Source organism: Polyergus mexicanus, unplaced genomic scaffold (assembly GCF_030449975.1).
Source record: "Polyergus mexicanus isolate NDT 795.1 unplaced genomic scaffold, iyPolMexi1.0 SCAF_9, whole genome shotgun sequence".
Classification (NCBI taxonomy): domain Eukaryota; kingdom Metazoa; phylum Arthropoda; class Insecta; order Hymenoptera; family Formicidae; genus Polyergus; species Polyergus mexicanus.
The window spans coordinates 9,882,811-9,908,861 of record NW_027223329.1 but is presented as its reverse complement, the minus strand read 5'-3'; the positions used below and the strand labels follow the sequence as shown (position 1 = coordinate 9,908,861).

The 26,051-nt window shown below is 31.9% G+C and overlaps 3 protein-coding genes and 1 long non-coding RNA gene across 8 annotated transcripts; 2 read left to right on the top strand and 2 right to left on the bottom strand.

Annotated features, from left to right (window-relative positions):
• Positions 1 to 1,193: 1,193 nt before the first annotated feature.
• Positions 1,194 to 15,261, bottom strand: LOC138936003 (small ribosomal subunit protein eS7-like). 4 transcript variants are annotated; one of them, XM_070301027.1, is made up of 6 exons: positions 15,148 to 15,261; positions 14,885 to 15,055; positions 14,608 to 14,789; positions 14,237 to 14,387; positions 14,086 to 14,153; positions 1,194 to 1,257 (listed from the first exon to the last, which is right to left on the bottom strand). In XM_070301027.1, exons 1-6 carry the CDS (start codon positions 15,214 to 15,216, stop codon positions 1,209 to 1,211), a joined length of 690 nt encoding a protein of 229 aa, XP_070157128.1. In that variant the 5' UTR covers positions 15,217 to 15,261; the 3' UTR covers positions 1,194 to 1,208. The 4 variants fall into 4 exon arrangements, with proteins under 4 accessions (XP_070157128.1, XP_070157131.1, XP_070157129.1 ...); XM_070301030.1 differs by lacking the exon at positions 1,194 to 1,257 and adding an exon at positions 12,351 to 12,369 and having other exon boundaries at positions 15,148 to 15,258; XM_070301028.1 differs by lacking the exon at positions 1,194 to 1,257 and adding an exon at positions 13,271 to 13,310 and having other exon boundaries at positions 15,148 to 15,259.
• On the top strand, positions 1,634 to 10,228 carry LOC138936006 (uncharacterized). The gene is made up of 4 exons (XR_011447321.1): positions 1,634 to 1,770; positions 3,286 to 3,373; positions 3,457 to 3,725; positions 9,416 to 10,228. It is a non-coding gene; the product is annotated as an uncharacterized lncRNA (long non-coding RNA).
• A 384-nt stretch (positions 15,262 to 15,645) lies between the features above and the next one.
• LOC138936005 (uncharacterized protein C1orf50 homolog) lies at positions 15,646 to 17,376 on the top strand. Its single transcript, XM_070301031.1, has 4 exons — positions 15,646 to 15,947; positions 16,045 to 16,160; positions 16,307 to 16,525; positions 16,609 to 17,376. The coding sequence occupies exons 1-4, from the start codon at positions 15,908 to 15,910 to the stop codon at positions 16,795 to 16,797; spliced, it is 564 nt and encodes a 187-aa protein (XP_070157132.1). The 5' UTR covers positions 15,646 to 15,907; the 3' UTR covers positions 16,798 to 17,376.
• Positions 17,333 to 21,373, bottom strand: LOC138936002 (dnaJ homolog subfamily C member 11). 2 transcript variants are annotated; one of them, XM_070301025.1, is made up of 8 exons: positions 21,216 to 21,373; positions 20,621 to 20,750; positions 20,123 to 20,366; positions 19,655 to 19,968; positions 19,291 to 19,498; positions 18,648 to 19,209; positions 18,272 to 18,401; positions 17,333 to 18,183 (listed from the first exon to the last, which is right to left on the bottom strand). In XM_070301025.1, exons 1-8 carry the CDS (start codon positions 21,285 to 21,287, stop codon positions 18,161 to 18,163), a joined length of 1,683 nt encoding a protein of 560 aa, XP_070157126.1. In that variant the 5' UTR covers positions 21,288 to 21,373; the 3' UTR covers positions 17,333 to 18,160. The 2 variants fall into 2 exon arrangements, with proteins under 2 accessions (XP_070157126.1, XP_070157127.1); XM_070301026.1 differs by having other exon boundaries at positions 19,655 to 19,965.
• Positions 21,374 to 26,051: the final 4,678 nt, after the last annotated feature.

Genomic DNA, 26,051 nt, shown 5'->3' with positions numbered 1-26,051 from the left:
ATTATTCCTGATGCGAGACTTGCACTTGCATGTTACAATGTAGAGTTGCCGGGTTGAAGTCGGAGAAACTGATTCCGTCCATGCCGTGATCCTTTCAAGGAGAGATATAGAGAGACGTTTTGTCCTTTTTAGATCCAATTTCAAGCGAAGCTGAATTCAGAATTTCGCGCGATGTGAAACAGTACAGAGCATACTATAATATTTCAATGATTATAATGCTTTCCTCTCATTTGAAGTAACTGCAAAGTAATCTCGAAGTAAGTCGAGTGGTGCACATGCTGACATTTTTCGATGATTTTTCAATAATTTCAGAAAATAAAAGAAACATCTAATCTCCTTTTATCCATAAACTTTCTGTGTCCATCCTTTCCATAAATTTCAGAACAGTTTACAGATAATATTTTGTATTGTTGCTTTTCGAAGCAACACAGAATGATAGATAATATGAAATGGCGTTTCCAAGTCTTGCTATTTTTGACGAATCATTCATGTTGCGTTATTTTGATTTCGCTACTTAGAAAGTGCTTTTGTTCTTCGGTCTGGCGAGAATAACAGGTGCAGCCTTTGTTAGCCAGGTAATTCCAGAATTTCTTTAAATTTTGCCAATTGTCATGTTAATGATCGACAATTGACGTTCGTCGATTGTCCGTCTGACGATTGAAATAAATTTTCTTGAGACGGAACATGATTGGACCCGGTGAAAAATCATTGCTGCTTTAGTCTTTCGAGGTCGATATCGGAAGATTCGTTCTCGATGAATTCGCGGAACTCCGTACACTTCGATGAAGATGCTTCGTTCGAAGGTGTGTTTCCAAATGTGTGCTAGGTAAATCAATTAATTCTTTCAGGCTGGCCGGGTAGACACGTGAAAGCCTGTTTTCGCCTCTTGTGCAACATATAAATGCGAAAAGCGTTTTAATAAACGCGATAAAAATTCAACAAAATCCCCATAGTATAATATAAATTTAATAATTCTGCGAGTAATAGCTTGAGATGTGAGTGAATCGAAGAATTGCGCGATCGTCGCTCTTGATCTCCGATGATCTCCCTCGATCATCGAGGAACGCGAGATCGCCCAGAAAATACTTGTTATCCGTCCACGTTTTGGTTCCTCGTCGGACAGCTGGCTTCCGCTTGATGCTTGTTTCCGGCTGCACCCGTCGATCTTGATCCTCCCCTGCCATCCCGTCGACTGATAGATGCCCCGATTACCCGTGATTGATGCTGCCTCGTTGTTGTAAACCGTGGCGGTGAGACCTGGAAGAGTGTGAGCGTTAGCTACGAAAAAAAAACAAAAAAAAAAAAAACACACAAGGGCCGGTTGTTCATATGTTCCAGTTCACCTTGAAATTCTAATCTACCGCGATTTCTACCAAATGCTCTTTAATTGATGCTAACAAATAATCTCTCTTATGTTTCAGATAAAATGCAAGATGTGTTTGTAAAGTGTGCGTAAACGTTCGCGCAAACATCGTCTTGGATGTGTTGTAAATATCGGGAGGTTAAAAAAACGCTGTTCTGTTTTTTTCCGCCGTACGATAGAATTCATCTTGTAATACATCATCTTGAACGTCTCTTGTCTGCCGACGAGTTTCCTTGGATAAAAAATTTCAAATAAATTTTGATTGGTACAAATATAATCCTGGTAAAGTGGCGATGACGTTGTCGATTGATATTTTGATAATGTTCTAGATCGGCGTTCAAAAATTCCTTTTTGATGCGGACAAGCAGTTTCGATCAGAAGACGCTTCGCGACGCTCAATTTCAATGGTGAGTTTATATTGGCTGGATGTTCCAAAAATCATTAATTATAACATTGAAATATACTAGATCAATGTAGCAAATTTCTATCAAATGTAAAATTTACAATCTTGCGGCTGTGTGTGTATGTGTGTGGTCGCTGGCTGGTTGAAATTTTGAAGCGAGAACTGACACTCGGCATAGTTTGATAATTATCACTTATTTATGTACGTGTTTTGAGATGTGCGACCCCGATTTTTATTCTCATTGTCGATTAACTATCACTAACACAACTAATACTAATTAGTTATTCAAGTTTTTAATAATATATATTTTTTTATTTTGCAAAACCCTTCATTATTCTTCTCTCAAATCATGTTTTTATCAATATTTTCTTAAATATAAAACTTTAAATTCTTTTTGAACTATTTTTTCGGATTTTGTTTACATGACTCTTTCGGGCAGGATGCGATCGTGTAATAAAATGGTTCGTTATTTAAACCATTTTACGAATTTCTTGAGAGAAAACGCGAAATGTGCTTTGGGAATCTGTCAATCATAAATTCATATATACTCGTGATTTCACAGAACAATTCACGGATCACCTGTACAATAGACACAATTATTTAAAAAAAAAAAAAAACAATATTTTGTACAAGCACTTTTGTAAATTTTAAACGTATAAGAAATAGCGACACGCCCATGTTTACATGCTTGACGATATGTCAATACGGCTTAGTGAGGATAAGCCGCATTACAACGAGATTACACCGATGCAAAGAAGGATGAAAGTTTATTATTATTTGATCAGCATTTATACATTGAGCAAATCGTGTAATATTTTGTTCATTAATAAAGTTCCGTATTTATACAATCTTCAAGGTATGAATATTTCAATCTTCATATCAAACCAAAAATTGATTTCACACGCTTAGCTTAGCACATATTCCGTCTTTTGATTTTTGTAAACGTAAATATATTCTTGAATCTTTTCATTCAGTTTAATGTTATTATTTATATCTTAGCTACGGAGGAGATATTTTTCAGTTATCGTTCTTCTCTGTTGAGTAACTTCTGACCTTTTTGAAACCTTTCTTTTCGTATCGCGTAGCAATGAGATATGCGCGTTTAAGGATCACGATGCATTTATCTATGGTGTTATCGAGAAGTTCGAGAGATACCAGAACAATGTATCGCTAACTCGCCAACAGAAAATATATCTGTTCTTTTCAGTTATACATCTCTTGCACTTTTTATTTTTATTTTCATCATTGACGAGCGATCATCGTGAGATGACCTTGATTTGATATTTTTTTTCTGCGAAGATTTGAAAGCTTTGACGCGGAGAATATCACTTGCACATGTACATTGCACCATCGCAAATAATAGTTGGTAAAATAAAACTGATGTGCGATCTTGAAAAATCTATTTATGCCAGGTTGAAGCTCCCTTTTTCTTTCCAAGAACAGTACAGTGAGACATTATAAAGCACTAGCTCTATTTATTTTTTGTAATTTTAATACGTATTTTTTGCAAATCTTTCAGACGATCCTGCTGGATGCAATTCTTACAAGAAGAAAGTTTTCATTCAATTACAGATATGTCTTGACACGCACTATTGCGAGAGCAGCTGGTAGTAACCTGCATATAAGTCTTGAACAAAACGCGCAATTTCATGTGATCGCCTTGACAGTATGTCAATTATGCTCGTTTTAGAGGGAGGAGAGTATAGAAAGAAGAATACACGAGGGCAGAAAGTGTGTGAACGGAGGAACAGAGCAAGCAAACAGAGAATCAAAGCATCGGTGGTTGCCTATGTACAACCGGAACAACCGGCCCCGGAAAGACCGGAGAGCACAAAAAGAGGGCGAAGCGTGAATCGTGGAGGTGAGCGTGGCCGCAAGAGAGAAGACAAAGACGTCGTGCTGTTGTGCTGCTAGTGCGGGATGCCGGACCGTGGGACTTACGTGGGTATTATACGCGAGGTAAGAGTAAGTCCCTTTAGATTTTTCTCTCTCTTCTCTAGGAACGCACATCGGATCAAGGAATGAGAAATGTTAGAAGGGAATGAACGACACGTGTGTGTAATGATATACACCTTTTGTATGAAGAACAGCGTTGTGAGGGTTAAAGCGGAATTTTTTGTGGCTCGTTAAGTCGTTGAGAAGTCGCGACCGGATGCTAAAACCGTGGCTCTTTGTTACACGAGTCCGGCCTGCTTCGCGTTTTGATATCTAGAATCTTTTTCTTTTACTAACGATCGCGGTGGTCGAGGTTTCGCGGTGTATTTGGCATTCTTCCGATCGTTAGAGTGATCTTGACGGGTTTCGACGACTGATTAATCTACGCTGATCGCATGAAATCATCTTGAGAGCATCGTCTTGAATCCATAATTCGATACACTTGCAACTGCGATTTTGACCAATCGATTTCACGGATTAATTGAACTCGCGTGAAATTGGAGAGATGATGGTGTGATTTTGATGATAATTTATGCAGAGCACATTGTCTTACCGGACATTTAATCTGAAAAATGATGTCTTTTTGACGAATCACAATTTCCATCTGATATATCTTTCTCATCATTTGCGATCGAAATTTTGACAAAAAGAATAATTTTACGATTGAAGAGAGAAGTTTCTCTTTTACGATCGATATATTACAATTTTATTGGGACTTTTGATATTTTAATAGTTTTTTTATTTATATCTTCATTCAAAAACAATACGATATCGGCCGCTTTATGCATTGTGAAAAAGTCCGTGGATATATTTTGTACTCGTCTGAAGCAATCAGAATTAATTTTAAGTAGTCAATATACCACACTATGAAATTCAGATATTCAGGAATTTGTAGTGCAGAATAACAAAGTTTTGTAGTGCAACATTAAAAGCAACACGAAACTATCCTTACGATTTGCTTTCTATTGCTGGATATTGTCATTATTATAATAGAGTTTCTCGATATTAAAAAAAGCTCTTTTTTAAAAACGCATGCTTTTAAGTCGGAATTTTACTTTAATACAATATAATTGGCTTTCAATTTTCGATATCTTCTTTTTCATCTGATGTTTGATGTTTTTGCATTTTTTTTTTTTTTTTTTTTTTTTTTTTTTTTTTTTTTTTCAAATAGAACAAGACGATCCCAAGATATTGACGTATAAAATTAGAAAATTTCAAAGAGATTCTTCTCTCACAATTTTTTTCAAAATACACTGTAGAATGGAAGATAGGAGAGTAAATAAGATTCCTTTGTTTTCTTGTTAAAATAATGAGAATATTTTCTTGTTGAAATATCGGTGCATATATAATAGTAACCGTAAGGTAAATTGTCATTATATTTATTATTGAATAGCCATTATTTTACTGCAAGCCCACTTTTTAAATAAAACATATTTCATCACTATGCGAGATTTGAATTTTATTCAGTAAAGTATCAATAATTAATGTGATGTGACAACTTGATAGGATGAAAGATAAAGTATGCACAGAGCATGTGTATCATGCTGTTTTGAAGATATAAATTCGAATGATACATTCAATAATAAGCTCTGTGAGAATCGTATGTATATTTGAAAAAAAAAAAAAAAAAAAAACTTTCTCTATTTATATGAGCATTTTCTTATAATGTAACCAATTTCAGAAAAGTATCATAATATGAATTTGGAAAGTATTACTCTCATATGACACACAGTCGAGAGTTTTACGGTATTAAAATACGATAAGAATTTATGCAAGATCTAAACGGAGCAAATTTTGCGATTGTAATGGATGCGTGTCGGATAAATCGATATTTTTCTCATTCATTCTCAATAATTTAAGCAAATTTATCTTGGGTCGATAGCTGAATTTTGAAAATTAAAATAGATCTTAAATAGAAATGAATATCGCGATGTATTAGTTACTGATATTTTCAATAGTATTTAAAATAATAAAATAATAGTATTCACATGCATATACACGCAGACACACACATATACCCACTCATTCACTCATAAATTCCTTTGGAATCTTATTTAAGAAATATATTTCGCGTATATGAATGTGTTCAGCGACCGAATCAATGCAGTATTTTAATACGTCAACAATTCTTGCTTTTGATACGATGGGCAGTTCTTATTTTTCCGTGATAAAGAAAAAACGAATCTACTCTCGTATTTATTGATTATGGAAATAGATGCTTGAATCATAATGACGTAATTTTTATCGTGATATTTCGACATTTGCTTATTACAATTTTGAATAAGATATTTTTTAGATATTATAAATATTTTATCAATATTTTATTATATATATAATTATTATTTGTTTATTTTGTACAAGACTTGATAAAATACAATGCCATATTCGCCAGATATTTTAATAAAACGTCAAAAAAAAATTTGTGTTAAATATTAAAAATCCAATCTTTATTATCAAAATTTTTTCGCACCGGTTTTACTGTTTGTAACACAAAACTTCATTACTGATTTCATTTTTCTTTTGTCACACATTAACAAAATGTTTATATTATCATTTCTATTAAAAGCCTAAAGGATTAGGTTGAAATATATGTGTCAAATAAAATTGCAAACCATAAAATTTCTTTGTCATATTAAAAACGAAATTTTAACTGTAGAGTAATTTTTCTTTACATCATATCTTGACATTATATGTAACGTATGTGTCTGTTGAATGCTTGTGAATATAAAAACATTTAAATGCCTATTTCTTATATGCTTGAATTGAACGCATCCACACAGTTTTATAATCGTGATTTGAATAAAATTTAGATCTTTCTTTTCCAGTACACAAATAAAATATCAGTAAAAAAATCATAAACTTTCTTCGCATTACAAGGAAAAATTTTCTGCAATTTTTATTTTGTTTATTATTATTAAAGAAGGGACTTATTAAATATTCTTCTGTCCGGTTTCCTATCTCCTTCCTATCAAATCTCAATCGTGTTTCATAAAGTTCAATTGTAATTATCTAGATTTTTATATTTCGGGATATATTACTAATTTATGAGAATTGATATCTATTACAATTTAATATTTATTACGATGGCTAATTCTTTATTTAACTATTTGTCCAGCTAATGTAATTTTGCAGTCCATGAAAAAGTTTTATCGTGTATTATATGTCAGTGAAGCCAATTGCGTATATCTGACGAAATTGGAATTGACATTAAAATTGGATTTATTAATATAAACATTTATTTCATTAGTCATTTTATATGAATGTACATAACGCAATAATTAAATCCAATTTTAGTTTACGAAATTTGTTTATTCTGAAACTGTCTAGATTGAAGTTATAAAGAATATTAATCGGCAAATCATATTCATCATGAAATATAATATCTCGTTATGTTAGCTGCGTTGATCAAAATAAATATGTACATGTCGATAGCAGTAAAAAAAGGTCAAAGATAACGATTATTCAAAGAATATACCGTGTCATTATTTTTATCTGTAAAGTTTGTGATAAGTTTCTGTTATATTACTGTTAATCAAAAGTACATAATTAATTCATGAATACTCGAAAGGAGTAATCGTTTATTAATATCGTCATGATGATGTAAGAAATATAATAAATTTCACGTGACTGTTAGTATAATTTTTATATTTCGTGCATTCTATTTATTCCAATCAATATAAATCGTTTGTAGCAATTTGTCATATTTTTATCTTTTCTCGTGTATTATATACCTTTGTATCGTGTTTTGAAGTACTACTGCATTGATTCGCTAATCTTTTCGATAACAATAAATTGGGATCGACTTCGAAAAATTTTAATCATTAATTTCATATTAAATTGTTGCCAATATAATATTTTCCAATAGCGATAGTCAGCAATTATTTTTGAACAGCACACACTTAAATATTTTTAACCTTGAGATTGAATAGCAATTTGAGTCGGTATAATGATCAATTAATAATTGATTGCAACAAAATTGATCGCTTCAGAATATTTGTTAATATCTGTCGATGTCATCTTCGATTATGTCAGATTTGGAGTTAAGCAGATATTTCACCTGCTTAAATCTGCACATATTTTAGAGTCGAAATTTAATCCCACTATTGCAGTACGAAAATTTTGAGAAATGATACTTTGCCATGAAGATTTTCGCGTTTGCATTACTTTGTTGTATTACTTTACACACAAACACATATAGTGTATCGACAATTTATGATATGCGAGGTAATATGTGCAGAGATATTTACGCATGCATTTTTTTCTCTCATTGCATTTATTAAGCAGTTGGTGAAATTGAAGGGCAGATCAGATCGAGAGTCGGTACAGAAACAGCAGTTTAAATTTGTCCAGAGTTCGAAACATAATGCGGTAATTAAATGCATGCATTTGTTATTTTGCATAAACCAATTATACTACTGATGAATCTGTAAATCCAGCTATTGATCTATGATAAATATTAGGAGGGTATACGCGTTTAATTCATTTAGAACATACATGATTAACAGTAATCGAAAACATTCTGAAGATTTATAAGAGCAGCGAGAAATTGAGATTGTAATCGTAATATCATTACTCTCGCAATCTCGAAATAAAGATTATTCAAGTGATTTTTTTTCGATATCCTGGTGAGATGGCAAATTATACTTTCGCGTTACTCGATACAGTTTTCAATCAATCTATCGTGTTATTAACGTGACGTCAAGATTTCACGAAACATATTCTCGTAAAGAATTATTTCTCACACTTTTGAAGATAATTAGTAACGAATGCGTGAGTAGTGATAACGCCGTTACAAAATAAGCAGATTGAGGAGAGCGTCTACTTTTAGACCAGTACAAAAGAATTTTGAAAGAACACTATTGCACACAGAACAATTTGATAAGAGATATAAAGAAAAAAAGAAGCGACAGAATTTTCGAATACGCAATGACGAAAAAGAGAGAAAGACAGCAAATTTTAAGTCATATTTTGGAAGGATATTAGTGCCTGGATAGAGTAGGTCCGAATAATCACAATTCGCGCATAACTCGGAATTTCGATCGTAGATTCACGCTATTCTGTCCCGCGAATTATACCAAGACATCTTCGTCGCGATTAATTTTTCTCCCGTTTCAGTGAAATTTGATCGTTTTCTACCTGACCGAAAATTTTCACGTATATAGTACTATTTAATAAAATTAGAACACCGTAAAAAAACTCTATATATACATATATATATATATTTCTATGATATTGCGCGTGAATTTAGTACATGTAATAATTAATCGCGCATTAGTTAAATAAACATGTGGTATGCTTTTCGGAATTTAATATAAATTTAATTCAATTCGAATTTTTCGATAAAAATTTCCGAAGCATTAGCTAGCGAATTAAATCACTCTCGGTGTTCGTATTTCAATGAATTGTACTGTGTAATCAACTATCATCCCCGCGAAAAGTTAAGTGAGCCGAGACAAATTCCATCTTTCAGAATTTCATCTTAAAGATTTCGTTAGCTTCAAAAAAATGTGCCGGTATGTGTAAACATATTTTATCTGCAATAATCGTTCGTGTCAAAATGTAGTTTTTTCACGTATGATTGCAAAGCGATATTAATAAATGTAACATATACATTCATATGCAAACGTATTTGATTTTGGTTTTTTTTTTTGCAACAAAAAATACGACTCGTCCGATTTTTCGCATCGCATGGCAGCCAATTATTGTATTTACAGAGGAGTGCAAATTTCCGGCTTCACGAGGCAGAACGTCGAAGATCCGCGTGGGCCGAACGCTTTAGACTTTAGGCGATTTTTAGCGTAGTCTATCGAAGCACCAAGATCACGTGGACAAGCCAGGACAAAAATCCGAAACTATACTCACCATCGTGATAGTGATGTAGACGCTCCGATCGGATCTGCGACAGAAAAACGTTGACAATCGCCGATTAGATATGGTCCACTTTTTCCTCTTCTCCTCTTCTCTTCATCCTCTGCGGATCCTCCTCGACCGTTTGACCACGGCGGCCGATCGGTCGAAGAAGCCAAGAGACTTCCTCTCTTCGCCGTTGATGGTGATGTTCTGTGATCGCTGCAGACCGAGCGGGCCCTTATATACTAGGCCCTTCCTTCCTCGACGTGTATGGAGATTGACGGGGGGAGCCCTGCCCTTCAGCAGGGCCCTGGGAAAACGATTCGGCACAATGTTCCTTTTCAAGCGCAGCCCCTTCTTGTCGTCTCTCACCCTTCGTTAAAGAAGGAAGAGCTCGCGTCAGACGAAGATATCCTTGATCCTAGAACGGGATTCTCTAGTCCTTACCTGTTTCCACGTTGCGTAACGTACGCGACGCGTCGGTTTTCTCCCTGAGGATTTTTGCTCCGACGCGAGGGATGCTAGTCACCCTTCAAAATTATGAAGGGGGCGAAGATGCCCAGGTGTCCGAAGATAAGTCGAGCATTTTCGAAAATTCGCTGCCATGGCATAGAATTTTTGTCAGATGACTTTTGCGAAGAAAAAGATTCAAGACGCGCGTGAAAAATATCTCCAGATGTCGGATTATTATTTTAGTCTCGTCGACTCGCAGAATGAAGATTGATAAACAGATTTTTTCGGTCGAATGACATAAGAATCTTCATGGTTTTTATATATATATAAATCATCATATCGGGGAAAGAAAAGAAAGAAATAATATTCCATAACTGAATAATATACATTTCTTTGTAATTAAATAACAAAGATGATTTATACACGTAGGATATTATCTCTACGTAATCTTGCTCAAACAATTTAAAATCCCTTAGTATTTTTAAATGCAGCATATCACATACACACAGATGTTTTCATATTTTTACTTCGATAACTAAACTTGTTGTTCGCAAATAAAGCTAAAATTTGTAGATTTTAAATAATTAGTCATGATTAATATAAGAATGCTGTATGAACTGAATAATATTGCAGATTTAAAGTAAGGCATAAATAACGTTTTTATTTAACACATACAATTTCGAGGGAACCGTTATACCGCATCCCCTTTGTACGATGATATGAGAATTATACCGGTTTAACGTTTATAGCATCTAAATCGATTTCCTTTTTTACATATCTTCTCGACGATTTCTTTAACTCTTTGATAGTCACGGATCCAGTTATGTGAATCTCATCCGTTGACCGTTGCTTCTCGCAGAGGAAACCTTCCCCGTTTCTCCTTTCTCTCACCCTTCTCGAATTTTCCAACGGTACGCAAAACTCGAAATATACGTAAAAAAGATGACACATTTCGACGGCAATTCTATATGCTATTTTATTTAATTTTCCCATAGAGATGTTAGCAAAACTTTTCATTTCTTCGACAGATCCAAAAAAACATAAAATAGCTCGTTAAAAATTATCACTAGGTAATTAAATTTTTTGCTAAGTAAAAATTTCATCTTTTTGTCACATATATACTTATCTCTTTCAATTCGATTTATTTTTTATTTTTTCACTCGGTTATATATCGTTTCATCTTTTTATTTGCTATTTTTCCTTGATTATTTTTTTCAATCAACTTATTTCTTCTGATATATATCCAATATAAGGGTGGTGTGTAAATGGTTTTTAAAAGCACTGACACGCTCCACCCGCAGCAGACGATATGCTCCTAATCGGAATTGATTTCTCGACAATTCAAGCAAGATCGACGTGAATCATTCGGCAAAAGCATTTAAATGAATTCTCGCAGACGTGCGTAACATTAACTATGCGGGTACCGACTAGTCATCAGGGGGAGATTACCAGGGTAGATAATTGGTTAATGACTCTTGCTTCTCATCTTTTTCTCAGTGTTTCAGTATAATAGTACAATTATACGCGGCGATCAATTTATTTTCGCTATAAATTAGAGTTATTCGCGACGGAATTCCGTGTTCGAAATCATTCTTATTGTACCGATATTAGAAAATAGTTAAAAGAGGGATGAAATTTCTCTTTCTTTTTTTATGAAATAAACAAATAGAAAGAAAATGCTGTATTTTATATATATATATACTCATTCTGTCGCAATGTAATTCCGATTTACAATACTAATTTATAATAGAGGGCTGTTCTCTAAAAAGACGAATAGATAATAGAAAAATTTGATATAAAAATTTGAAATCATGCAAAAGATATAATTTTTATCCCCTTTTTCTGTTTCAGAAATTGAGTTTCTTCTTCGATTTCTTCTCATGCCGTAAATAACAAAAATTATCGTTCTAGCGTTTTCTATAATTCAGTATTTACGGTATTTAAAACATATACACATATATCAAATCATTTCCTTAACGCTGACGATCCTAAATATCTCTATTGTTGTTAATATTATGAAAATAAGCTTGGGGAAAAAATTACTTATTTTTCTCGAATAATAACTGACAAAAATATTTTCGCGATGTCACAGCTTTCTTTAATTTAAAATTAATTTTCTTCTTTATTTCATCAGTAAATCAATTATTGTATCCGTGAATTATCATAAAGTTACGATTACTCGTTATTATTTCCGATAAGGCAGATGGCCGGAACTGCAGTCCAATTTCTCGACATGACCCAAGTAGTTATTTATGCAACACTTAGCGCGCGATCCGAGGGGTGGCCGCCGAAACTGGGGTGTGCTATGGCATTTCTGCATCCCCTGCATTCTCACGCGAATGTCGATATGTATGAAAAGAGCTACCTGTGCAAGAGTGTCATTTTTCAGACAGGTACACACATATATATGTGACCCGCTCATCTTCATTGTGTGATTTTTATCGTGACATCACCAATGGATAGGACACGTCACGATATAACGGCTTTGATCATTTGCCCTTCCTTGTTTTTCTATCCAAATAATCTATAAATTTATGCTAAAGACAAATATATTTATATCATCTATTTTTCAACAATTTCTATTGAAATAAAAAAGAATTCAAATAGAAAATGGATAATACAAAATGGATGGTAACAAATCATTGCTAATAAAAAAATATGTCACCGTACGTTAATTAATTTAATATAATTTTGTGTATTTTTCATGTACATATTAAAGAAAAAAAAATTCTAAAAAGAATTTCTATTACGCAAAATATATACATACAATCAATCGATTTAATGCAACATCTTTTTCTTGGTAGTTAAAAAAATGCTGAAGAAAATAATCTGGTAGAAAAAATATTCCTCTTTAGATTTTAATGTAATTATTATTATCCAAATTATTATTCAAATAATGCATATTATGTATTTCCCTTCATTGCAAACTTCTTTCATTTTCGTGTTATTAAAAATTTAATTATTTAACACACGTTAAATAATTAATATACACATAGAATCGCAAATCCATCCATTATTATCTTTATCAGTTTAACTAAAAACGGATGTTTTTTCTTCGCACAAAGAAATTAAAAATTCGCGAATATTCATAATTTGTTCCACAGCTCGTCGTATAGTGAATATGACGAGCAAACGAAGGAAGAAAGAGAAACGTACGCTGTTTCTTGAGCCCTTCGACCCTTCGACCCTCTGGGCCTGCCTGACCCTGATCCAAAACTACTGGTGTTATTGCACAGTCGCCTGGTTTTGTACATTTCTATACTCACATCTGCCCTATGTTCTCACGCTATTTTCCTTCCGTAGAACCTTCGAGTAACGATAATGAGTTTTGTTATCGAGATTTAAGAAAATTTAAAATCAATATAATAAAGATATAAAAAAAATAAATTTCTTTTATAGCAAAAATTGACTAAAAAAATTATAGTTAGATTTTTGTTTTATGAAATATTATTGTACATATTTTTGTCTTTTAATTACAAGTTTTAAATTTAAAAAGATTTATACTTTTTTCGTATATCGTTACTCGTATTCCACAGTATAAAGTAATAAAACACGCTTAAGACTTTCTTTATAGTTTATGCATTAATAACTATAATAGCTATAAATTTTGGACAATTGTCGAAAATTCCATTTTCGTTCAAAATATACATATTAATATCATATGTTCACTTACAAAAAAAATTACTTTATAAAAGACATATTAATAATCTTAGTATTTAATAAAAGTAGTTAATAATATTAGTAAAAATACAAGTGATAACATGTAAGAAAATTTATTTTTTGACTAATTTATTTAAAAAAATTACTTATAGTACAAAAAAAGAGAATATCTATGATTTCTCATTTTGGAATTTATAAATCAATATGTTTACAGTGAAAGATGTAGAAAGTTTTAAAATTTATTGCTATCTATTAATCTTATAAACGAGAGTTTTCGACAAATCTTTCATAAACAGCAAATATCTATTTTAAAAGATAAAGGGAGAAATGGCATGTGTGGGAATATCACAGTAGGATGAATGTAAAAATATATAAGAAATATAATATTTGAATATTTTTATATTTAAGAAATCATACATACGATTCGGGAAATTCGAATGTTACATCTCGCCCAGTCAATTGTTTATACACCGAAGCAAAAGTATCAACCTGTCAAGATAAATTGAAACATAATTATAAAGATGACAAGAAAAACTCACAGAAATAATATTCTATAGAAAAAATAAATATACCTTATGCTCAATATTTGTTTGCTCATTTTTGTCCAAATGGACTTTAATAACTTGAGATCCATCAAGTTTCACTCTAATACGTTTGCCAACAATCTCCACAGGATACACAATATCCTCTAATAAGGCATCATAAACAGAAGTTAATGTCCGACTAAATAAAAATAAATTACAAAAATTTAATAAATTTAATTAAATTCAAATGGAAAAATTATACATTAAATATCTTTTTTAGAATATTTATTACAGAAATAAAGACAAAATATATATGTATATATGTATATAATATATATATAATAGATAGTAAATAATTAAATTACATTTAATTATATAAAAGCACAAATATAATTAATATATATTGTATTTTTTCTTACCTTCTAGGACGTTTTTGTTTATTTTTGGTACGAGTTTTTCTTGTCGGTTTTGGTAAAATTTTACGTTCTCCAACAAACATCACATGTTTGCCAGAAAATTTCTTCTCTAATTCACGTACTAATCGTGTCTGTATCTTTTGAAACGCTTTTAACTTGGGCATGGGAACGTATATAATTATAGACTGTAAAGAACAAAATTACCTTAGTAAATGATTCTTTCAAAAAATATTAAATAGCAATATAATAATAATAAAATATGTTGAAGATAAAATCTCACCTTCTTATTACTTGTTTCTAGTTCTTTTGCCTTGGTAATATAAAGTTCTCTTAATTGCGATTTTAAATCGCTATTCATTTCCAATTCCAGAAGAGCATTAGAGATGCTCGCCTCGAACTGGTCAGGCTCGGATCCACCGCTTTTAATTATTTTTGCATTAGCCGTGAACATCTGAAAAAATTTCGAGGTTAGAATATTCTGTATAAAAGCCATTAACAATTCCGTGCGATATAATCGTCGAAATGTTTTGTAATAATAATAACATAAATACGGATTCCGTATAAGTGTTGGAATCGGTTGTTTAATGCGAAAATAGATGTTAAATGCGACATTATACGTAACGTAATGTATCGTGAAATCTAACAGAATCCAGCGTAATCAATATCATGGAGCTATCATCTGAGAAAGATATTGGAAGCTATACATTTTACGAGGCTTCAAATATTATACGATATAAGATTTCATATTTTATTAAATATTTCAGATTTTTTATTAAAAATTAATGTTCAAAAGCACACACCTTGCCTACTTGACAACCATGAAAAAAAGAAATCAATGTAGAAATACAACTGATACGTGGACTTGAACACGTGCGCGTTTCTTCCGAGTTTTGATCTCGCTAGAGGCCACTAGTGTAGCTAGTACATTTTTATTATTTAGTTGGTACAGAACATTTTTTTGTGTTTTGGTAATACTGTCCGTAAAAAGTGCTAAAATTATACAATAATAAACATTAAAATATTAATAAAAAATTTTATTGTAATTAGTGAAGAAATTCCGCATCTTTATTATTTGACAAATTTGTCAAATATATTGATGCAAGATTATATATATATATTTGTTTACATTCAATCTATATTCAATGACAAGTGTTTTCTTAGTATAGACGAATTATTTTAACATAAATAATATCTATATTCAGTTATTTATAATCAATTATATATTATTTATTCAATCAACATTTTTATATATATTATTTAATTATACATATACACAACTGTTTATATAATAAATAATAATATAATGGATGCAGTAGAAGGCTTGCATGATTCTTCAAATAAAGGTACAACTTGTAATGATAGTTGAAAATGATATAGCAATATCTGAGAATGATATAACAATATCTATTTAATAATAACAATTTTATTTTTTTGTTACAGTGGCAGCTTTAGTAGAAAGAAATATTTTACCACAAGGTATATCATTAATCGATCCAGCTGCTGTAGCAAAATCAAGTCGGCAGGATTTGATAGCATTGGTAACAGAAATCGAAAAGGTAATAGAAGAATAATAAAAATTAATATAATAAAATATAATTTTAGATAATTATATATAATTAATTTCGCTATATGTATATACATATTGTATATGTGTCTTATTAATATATTTTTTAATTTTTATATTAATTTCTTATATATATAGGCAGATAGATGTATAAAAGCTAATGCTTGTAATAAATTACAAGTAATCGCAGAACAGATAAGATTTTTACAAAAGCAAGCCGAGAGTATTTTGTTGGAAGCGGAGCGAAATGCAAAGTTACATCATGTAGCTTGTAATTTTATAAAGCAACCTGGTCATATATATCATTTATATCAACGAGATTCGGGACAATTTTATTTCTCCATGCTTAATCCAGAGGTAAATAATATTTTTATATATCATTAATTAATCTAATAAATATCAAATATTAAATTTCTGTTAATTTGCACTCTTCTTAAAAGGAATGGGGCAATTCTGCACCATCACAGAGTTACAAAGGTTCTTTTAGATTAGAACATGATCGCTCATGGACTCCAGTATCTGAATTGCAGGCAAAAGACAATGAATTACACCTGTTTAAAAACTTGTTACCTTCTAATAAGATTACAAATACTCTTTTACAAACAGTTATATTAAATACCAGTACCTAATAAATTTATTGTTATAATTATCTAATAAGTAAAATTAATATTAATAGATTTTTAGAAAAATTTAAATAATATTGAAGCTAATACATGAAGTATTAATGTTCATACAATGCAATATTTAAAGCATGTATATAATAAATATAAAATAAAACATCCATTGCTGAGAACAAATTTCGTTAAGATTATTATGAAATTCTTTAAATACTATATCGCACAAACACCAGTGCTTGATAACTCCCTTGTGCCGGCTTAGATATCCTTATTTAGATAATTATTGCAATATTTAAGCAAGAAGTACAGGTTAGAACAGAAGTTATATAAAAGAATTTGTAACACTACTTGATAAGTTTTTAATCTCTTCATTTGATATATTCCTAAAAATATAAGGATATATATAGTGAACAATATAGAGAATAGATTCTACTTTTTGGTATAATATATATAATTATAATAAATTACGTATATAATTTTGAAGTTCTGTATGTGATACACCTGTTGAAACAATATTTTGTACAAGAGTACATTGTATTATGATAATACTTTAATCCTATTGGGTAATCGACTGTGCAATTAATTAACAATATTCTTGCAATTATATGCAATATGTGTATCAGTTCAAAAGTATGTAGCTATAAGTTAATTATTATCTTTATTCATAATGATCTTTGTATAATTGCAAAAAGGTCAATATAATTCTTAGAATCATAATATATTTTCTATTTTTTATTTAGTTATATATTTCTAAAGGCAGTAGGTAGATTTGTATTTAACTTTGCTTTACTCTTATCATATCTGGAATACAATTTCCATGAGCAAAATGAATTTATTATAGCGTGTTCACATACTATTAAAATTTTAAAATTTTCAGTTTATATATATATATATGTGTGTGTGTGTGTGTGTGTGTGTGTGCGTGTGTGTATGTGTGTGTGTGTATGTATGTATGTATGTATGTATGTATGTATGTATGTATGTATGTATGTATGTATGTATGTATATATACACATATATAATACATAGACTAAAAATTTGAATGTGTGTAAATATATATTTACACATGTATGTGTGAATTTCTTTTAGCATAATTAAACGTCTATATATGATACAATCATCTTTCTACAGAATGCTTAATTCTTGCAAAATATTTAACATATTCCAAATATTAATATTATTATAGCTATTTTCACATAATAAACTATTTTACCACAAAAATAGTATCAAAGCATAAGGATCAATGAACACTTTTATAATATTTTTTGCCCTTTATATAAAATTAAAGAATGAACAAAAACTCTACACTCTGAAGCAACGCCGATCATTGACGAGGGCGATGACTGCGTTTTGATTTTGATGTTGAACGCATTTGTCAAGTGGTATTCACTTTATGTGCTGAAACATATAAATGAGATATATACATATTACCAAATTAAAATAAATTAGATACAAATTTATTTTTAACAAATAATTAAAGTCTTACACGAGATTGGTATCCTGAGGGGTGCATCATCGCGTACAATACATTCATGCGTTTGAGTATGGAACAGATATTGTACCAAAAGTTGCTTATCTTCTCCCACACATGGATCATAAAATCCAGGTAGTTGGCTCTGCAACATTTCATACAATACAGAGTTATGAATATATTATTAATATTTCAATATAAATATCAATATATATGTTTGTTTATTCAATTATATGTCAATTTTAATCAAGTAATTTAGTAAATTGGGAGCAAAATATAACTTTGAATTATATTATAAGTCCTCCCCACCTCTAATTAAAAACATGTAATTGCAGGAACAAGAATTCAACAGCAAAGGAATACAAAAAAAGAATTGTTTTTAGGAGAATACCTTAGATGCCTTGTGAAGAATCAATTTGGAATCCTTGACCAAGCATTGCAAAGGAATGGTTACATCTATCATCTCATCCCTATGTCCGCTCTCCTCCGAGGTAGCTCGATCTTGTTGAGGATAAACAAATCGACCGTATAAAGCTTTGGTAATAATTAATCCTTTCTTTAACTCCTCTTCAGCTCTTATCCTGCTGACGGTTTCTTTCATTAGTTCAGTGGCAGCTTTGGCCTCTCTTTGTTTCTCCATCATTCTAGACTTATTTAGCTCCCTCTGTTTCTCCTTTTCACGTTCTTTGCGCTCCTTTACGACGGGATCAATTATGAGCTTTTTAATAACTGTCCAAGTAATTATAGGTGCCACAGTGGCATAAAAGATGGGAGCTGGTAGAACCTCGTCGCATAGATGAATAGGGAACGTGTACGATTGCGAGGCGCGACTTAGCCTAATTTTTAACGTGACACCAGTCGGCACGCCAACGCGTATAGCCGCTGAGACCGAACTGTGCTTAGAGACTTTCTTCTCTGCGCCGTATTCGAGAAATGCGCCAAATGTACCGGCCCTGTAAATTATACAAAACATATCATATGCAAAATTTTCCGTCGATGAAGCATAAAAATCGATAATATTCGGCAACACTAACTTGACACTACCACGAAGTTTGAGTTGCTTCTCTTCCATCTTATAAGTGTAGTTAAGGCTAACAAAAGAATGTATAAGCCCGAAATGTATAGAAAACGACGTATACGAACGAGACGTATCTCTTACAATCATAGTGCTCATGGCACCTTGAATGCCAGCTCGGTACGTAAGATATCCAACTGTATGTTTATCCAATTGCATTGCAAGAGCTATATAAATAAAATATTTCTGTAATAATTTAGATCATTCGAAACAAACAATTTAGTAATTATAATATGCAAATAATGTAGAAATAATAATTGTCATTATAATGTCATTGTATATATACAATTGTATTCAGAAAGCGCATATGTAAGTGAGCATACTTCCAACATAACCAGCCTTCACGCCGTGTGACGTAAATTGCAACATTGTCGCCCCGTCACAAAACAATCGTTTCGTCAAAGTGCGAAATCCTTTAAGAGAGAATGTTGGACCATTGCCAGCTCCCATTTCGACTTCAACCCAACCCTTTGAAGATATCAATCGTTTCGCAGATACATTAAAGGAGCCAGAACCTGTACCATTTTGGGTTCCTAGTTGACCAGACATAGTCACAGTGTCCCTCAGAGTGAGAGGTGTTTCGATAGATTGTGCAAATGACATCCCACTGACTTCGATGCAAGAAAACAAGCCACTGCTGAAACAAGGTTCACAACTTTTATAATCAAAAGTTATAAATTTTAATTATTGAGTAATCAATTAAAAAAATTTTACTGAATAATCCAATTTATTTATTAAATAATTCTATTTTATTATGTTTTATTGTAATAGTTTAAATTAATCGATCTTACCCATTGTTATAATCTTCATCGTATTTACTAAAAATATCAGTGGCATTGATGTTTACTGTTACAGTGCCCTTAGGATTTGTGTGCTGCTGTAAACGTCTCTCTTCTCTCTCCCTTGCCAATCTCTCGTATTCCTCGCGAATCTCTTGAGGAGTTTTTGTACGTTGTACAATTTCCCATCCTTCTGTTTCTAATCCACGGATTCCCAATGAATCATATATCGCTCTTTGATGTGGATCGCTCAAAACTATAACAGCCAAATATTACTTGAAAGTCTGCACACGTGCACAATAAATAAAACATATAAATGCACATAAAATATCTTGGAATGAAAATTTAATATTGCAAGTAAGTAAAAAATTTTATTTTATAATTAGTTATCGTATATGATAATAATAATTCAAGATTTAAGATATAAAATAACAAAATTATAATTTTAAAATAATGATAGCTTCCTTAAATAAATATATACATATATCAACATTAAGCTATAATACAAACCTTCATACGCCTTCTTTGTACGATTAAAAAGAATCTCTGCTTCTTTTTTAAGTATCGGATCTGTATGCTTATCAGGATGGTAGAGCTTACTTTGTCTACGATACGCATTGCTAATATCTTCAGGACTAGCCTAAAATATCAAAATAAATTATTACAAAAGAAGATATATAATAGTTCCTCTTATTGAATGATGAAATGATAAAAAGCAATTGGTAAAGATAAATTTTATGAAAAAGAAGACTGAGATGGATAAATATAAAGTGATATTCATTTGTATATAAAAGTATAGCAAAAACTAAACAGATTTGCTTTTAGAAGAGAAAAATTGATAGGAGAATAAATAATATTTTGGGAGGAAAAATCAAGGAGAGTAAAGTGCAATTGACGATATCGATTCGCGTCGCTAATTAATTTTCTATTTCTAATATTTATGGAAATATCGTATTTCGATTAATTTGAAAAATAGTTTTCTGCGGCAAAGAAACTATTACGTCATTAAAAAGGATGAAGGTGTCACGTGGAGGGCCAGAAACTGTTCTCTACCTCCTGTGAACCGGGTAAAGTTATAAAGCAATTACAAAGGGGGATTGCTCACGTTTCTCGGAATATTCAGGAAGGTGTAATAGTCGTCCTCGATCGTGCTTTCCTGATCACTTTCGTCGTCCATTTTAAAACTTGCGAATTTTGTCTACGTTCAACGAGCCTCAATAGGAATCGCGCGATCACCCGTGCTTTCTCTCTCAGCTTTTTATAGGTTACGATATAGAATTGAGATATATCTATAAGAGCATAGAGTAAGCCGGTAAACGCGCGCGCGCGCGCGCACATGTATATCGTTTACCGACCTGCAAAACGATGTATATCGTTTTCCCTAGATTTCTCGTTAGATGACGCCTAATGCTCGAGATAAGAGGCGAATCTAAAGATCAGATATATTTATAGTTTCGAATTATCTCGTCAACTTCCATCATGTAATTCCATAGTGTTATTACAATATGGCATATGTATATATATATATATATATATAATCTAATTTAAAAAATTAATTGATTAGAATCAGATTTTTGTAAAAGAAACGACTTTAATTTTTATATAATATAATTACAGAAACGTATTTCTCTTTATGCAAGTCACGGTTTAAAGGCTTTCTCTCCACGGCCATTGCTGATGATTAAAATTACGAACTCACGCCAAAATCCCAAGATGGACGTTAATCTACAGATATTCGCGTAAGATGAAACAGATATTTATAAAATAAATTATTTAGTTCATATCACATCTATTCTATATTATTTATATATCGATTGTTTTAGAATCATAGATTTATTTTGAAACAAATCGTGAGATGAAGATTGCGAATGAGTTTCATTTACATCGATTCGACGAACGTGCTTCTGTTCCAGTGCGGTCTTCCCGCCCCGATTGACTTATTCGTGAAGGGAGTCTTATATTATTTGTTTGACCAATCTATCGTTCGGGAGCGAGTGGAAAGAGAGGAAGAGAAAGAAGAAAGATTTTTACGAGCGGAGTATAGCGTGGCGAGGCTTGCGAGCTGTGAGGGCACCCAAGGGCTCGCGCGCGTGCAAGCAACGTCAGTCGCGGGTAAAACGTAATATTATGCGACGGCGGATCGCCTTTACGTAAACATTTATGCCTCGTGGCAACACTAAAATATGAAGCCGTCGGAGACGGGATTTCGTGTGGCAGGACCCAAATAATTTATGACATCGGCTCTTCTCGCGGCATGGGACTACCTACGTTTCACCGTTGATGATACGCATTCGATATATAATATATATATATATGGACAACGTAATAGAAAATAGAGAAATGTCATAATGAAGAAATAAATATAGTGGATGAATATTAGATTAAATTAGGTATTTAATTCGAAATTAATGATCCATCTTCTATCATTGTTTTTAATTATTTTATTGCCGATATCGTTAGATAGAGATAAAGAATTTCGAAGAAGATGATAGTGTCACTATATATATTGTATATAATCCAATTAAAAAAATTAATTGATTGGAATCAGATCTTGTAAAAGAAATGTTTTAATTTTCATAAACTAACTTTAATTTTTGTATGTGTAATTACAGAAAGATATTTCTTCATACAAGTCACGGTTTAAAGGATTCTCTCCATAATGTCCGCTGACGATTAAAATTACAAAAATTTGCGCCAAAATTCCAAGATTAACCTTAATCTACAAATATTTTCAAAAGATGAGAATGGTATATATAAAATAAATTATTTAGTTCATTACATTATTATTTAATTAGTTTATTACAAAATCTGTATGGAAAGATGCATTTTTACAAAAAAGTGTAATATTGAAAAATAATTATTGATCCTATGTAACAGAGCGTTTCGAAGGCGAGACGAGAGAGACGAGAAGGTGCTTCTAGTCACGACTATACTCCCGTAACGGAACGTGACCGCGTGGTAATCGCTCCTGTCTCGCTTCGCCGCGACAAACCAAAGACTATAAAACGGCAGTAAAACCGACGGGTGTGAGACTCGAGCACGAGAGAAAGGGGGAAAAGGGAGAAGAGAGGTCCAGTCCGGGTCAAGAGAGGCAGTTTGCTTTGACATTGCCTAATCAAAACAGGGACTCCTTCTCCTGTTTCTTCGTCCGTGCCTCGGGTAAATCGAAGAATAAAAAGGCTCGTTGGTTACGCGATTTATCGCTTTTTGATAACCAATTCGTTCGCGTTGAGAGATCGAGATACAAATACATTTGATCCGCTATTGCCTGCTGTTATATATATAAACAAAAGTGACTTAAATCAAAATAGAGAATATGACTCGCTTATCGTAATGAAAATATAATATTGAATATCACATATATATTTTTAGAAACGTAAGAATCGATATAATAATACCAGGTGTCTGTGAAACCTTACGCATTACTACGTACATTACCTGTGTTACAGAGATAAAGAAAGATATAAAAATGTACACTGGATTTATAAAAAGGGATAATCTCGTTGCTTCTTGGCGGACCAACTTGTCGACGATAACGCACGATAGCGACCGTAGAGACGAGAGGCGGGAGGGAAACGGTAGGAACAATCGAACATGATCGGCCGGTCGATGTTGCTAAACACGGTCATTGTGCCGGGTTAACAATACTCTGCTATATCAGCAACACAGGCGTTCGTAAGTCCCAGCATTTGGTCAACAATTCGCGCACTCGGCCATTGCAGCTGTTGAAAAATATCCGGCCGCGCTTTGACCACCGTTGTTCTCATTTGTTTCCGTTCCTGTCGCCAAACTTGCATGATCTGCGATTTTTGTAAATCCTCGATCAAAGCCTGTTCCAAAGTATGATTTAGACGGCAGAGTCTAATTAAGACGAGACGTGTGTATTTAGATCATATGTGGTTGTCCTTTTTCCCGTTCTTTAAAAAAGAAAAACAGCGAATTTTTTTAAGATAAAAATATAATGTTTCGCACGTATCGAATTTTAACGAATTTTAAACTTCTGTACTCCAAACAATATGTGTATTTTAATATAATAATGATAAATATAAAGCACACAAATTTTCAGATATATCTAGATTACGATATTCATCTAAATCTCGTGTGAATACATTTATTTATGTATACCGCTTAAACATTTATTTCATATAGTGTTCTAAAATTATGAAATATTAGAATAAAATGATTTTTTTTAATGGGAGCGTAAAGATAACAATATATATGCAATATTAACGCAAGATTCTTAAAAAGTCTGGATCGGAAAAGCAAAAATATCATATATTATCAATTTTTCTATCTTTGAATCCTGAGAAACGCCGATTTCTTTAATCAATCTTGCATTTCTATAGATCTATTGATCCAGAATTAAAAAATCGAGTCAGTCGGTTAAATCGAGATCTCGCGAGCAGAAAAATAGCACATTCGCATCCGCGGAATCGACAATTCCTTATCAAACGGCCAGATCGTATTGGTTCTTTCCCTGATTTGCTCGTCTCCTGTGCGAATCGAATGCGAAACTTTGTCGGAATCGGGTGCGAGTGCGCGCTGAGTCGATGGTCCAGAAGGAGGCTTCGACCAATAACGCGAGTCGAGCGACTTGTGGATGCCCGCCCCAACATGGCGTCGCAGCTTCCGTTTTTATCTTCCCCTCCTTTCGCTCACGCTCTCACACCCACATTTACGCATTTCGCGAGCTATCGGCAGCCGCTTCCTTTTTATTAACACGCGTCATTTCTTTCGCAATTCGTCTTGTCCTTTCTGCTTTATAGAGCCCGATAGATCCATACTTAAATAATGAAAAGTATACGGTATAATAAAAGATTTTATCAATTACAAATAGGATATTCAGATATTTAGTGATATTTGGTTGGATAGAAAATTATTCTATTATTGATTAATTATATTTATTTATGATGCATTTTCTTCAATTGCAATTAGCCAGAATTCTTCCATAGTTTTAATTTAATTAGTTTATACATATATGTATGTCCGTTATAGAAAGTCTATAATTTGCAAAATTTATTTAATTTAAAGCTCTATAACCCAAATTTTTCTGTATATGAAATATTATAAATAGCTAATTCTATTATTATCGAATGATCATATCTTCACGATGTATTGAACTATACATATATATGTGCTTAACTCAATATCTTTGACAATGATCAGCAATTTCGACAAACGGTTTCATTCTCTTGACCTTAATTCTTGACATCGATTCTAAATGATTAAGCGATGGAGCAAAACAATAATTGCTTAATGCGGTTCATAAAATGCGACATAAGCGTAATTACATAATCTTTGCCTGTCGCGATCGATATTTAATCTGTCACGTTCGTTTCCGTACATCGAATAAGTCTCTGTCGAAACTGTTTAATTTCTATAAATATATTCATTCTTATAAATTTTATATCTCGCATATTCTAGAAAAGAATTTTAAAAAAATAATATGTAAATACCATGAGATATTTAATATTAATATACGCGACAATAAAATATTACATAGATATATGTATTCATATATCGCTTATCAAATAAATCTGCTGCTATAAAAATTAATAACAACAATTAATAATATTGATAATCGTCTAATATACATGTACAAAAATTGTTTTATTTTAATCATTAAATCATTTATAGATAATACCAGCATGTAAAGGTATTTTAAATTCTGGTGTTTCAATTTGTAGATTTTGACAATAAATGAAAAAATCCCGGTTTAAATGCAAATTACAAATTATAATTTAGAATATCGCATTAAATACGAAGTGTCCCGTACTATTAAATAAAAAATATTTATAAAGAAAGTTATCTTTTATTTAAATATTCTCTATTTTTAAAAAATTTATTGCAGAAAAAAACAGATAGAAAGATAGATAACTTTCATAAAGACGTTGCTAGAAAGCACAATAAGTTTGATCCTTAAATATTTTCATGAATTATT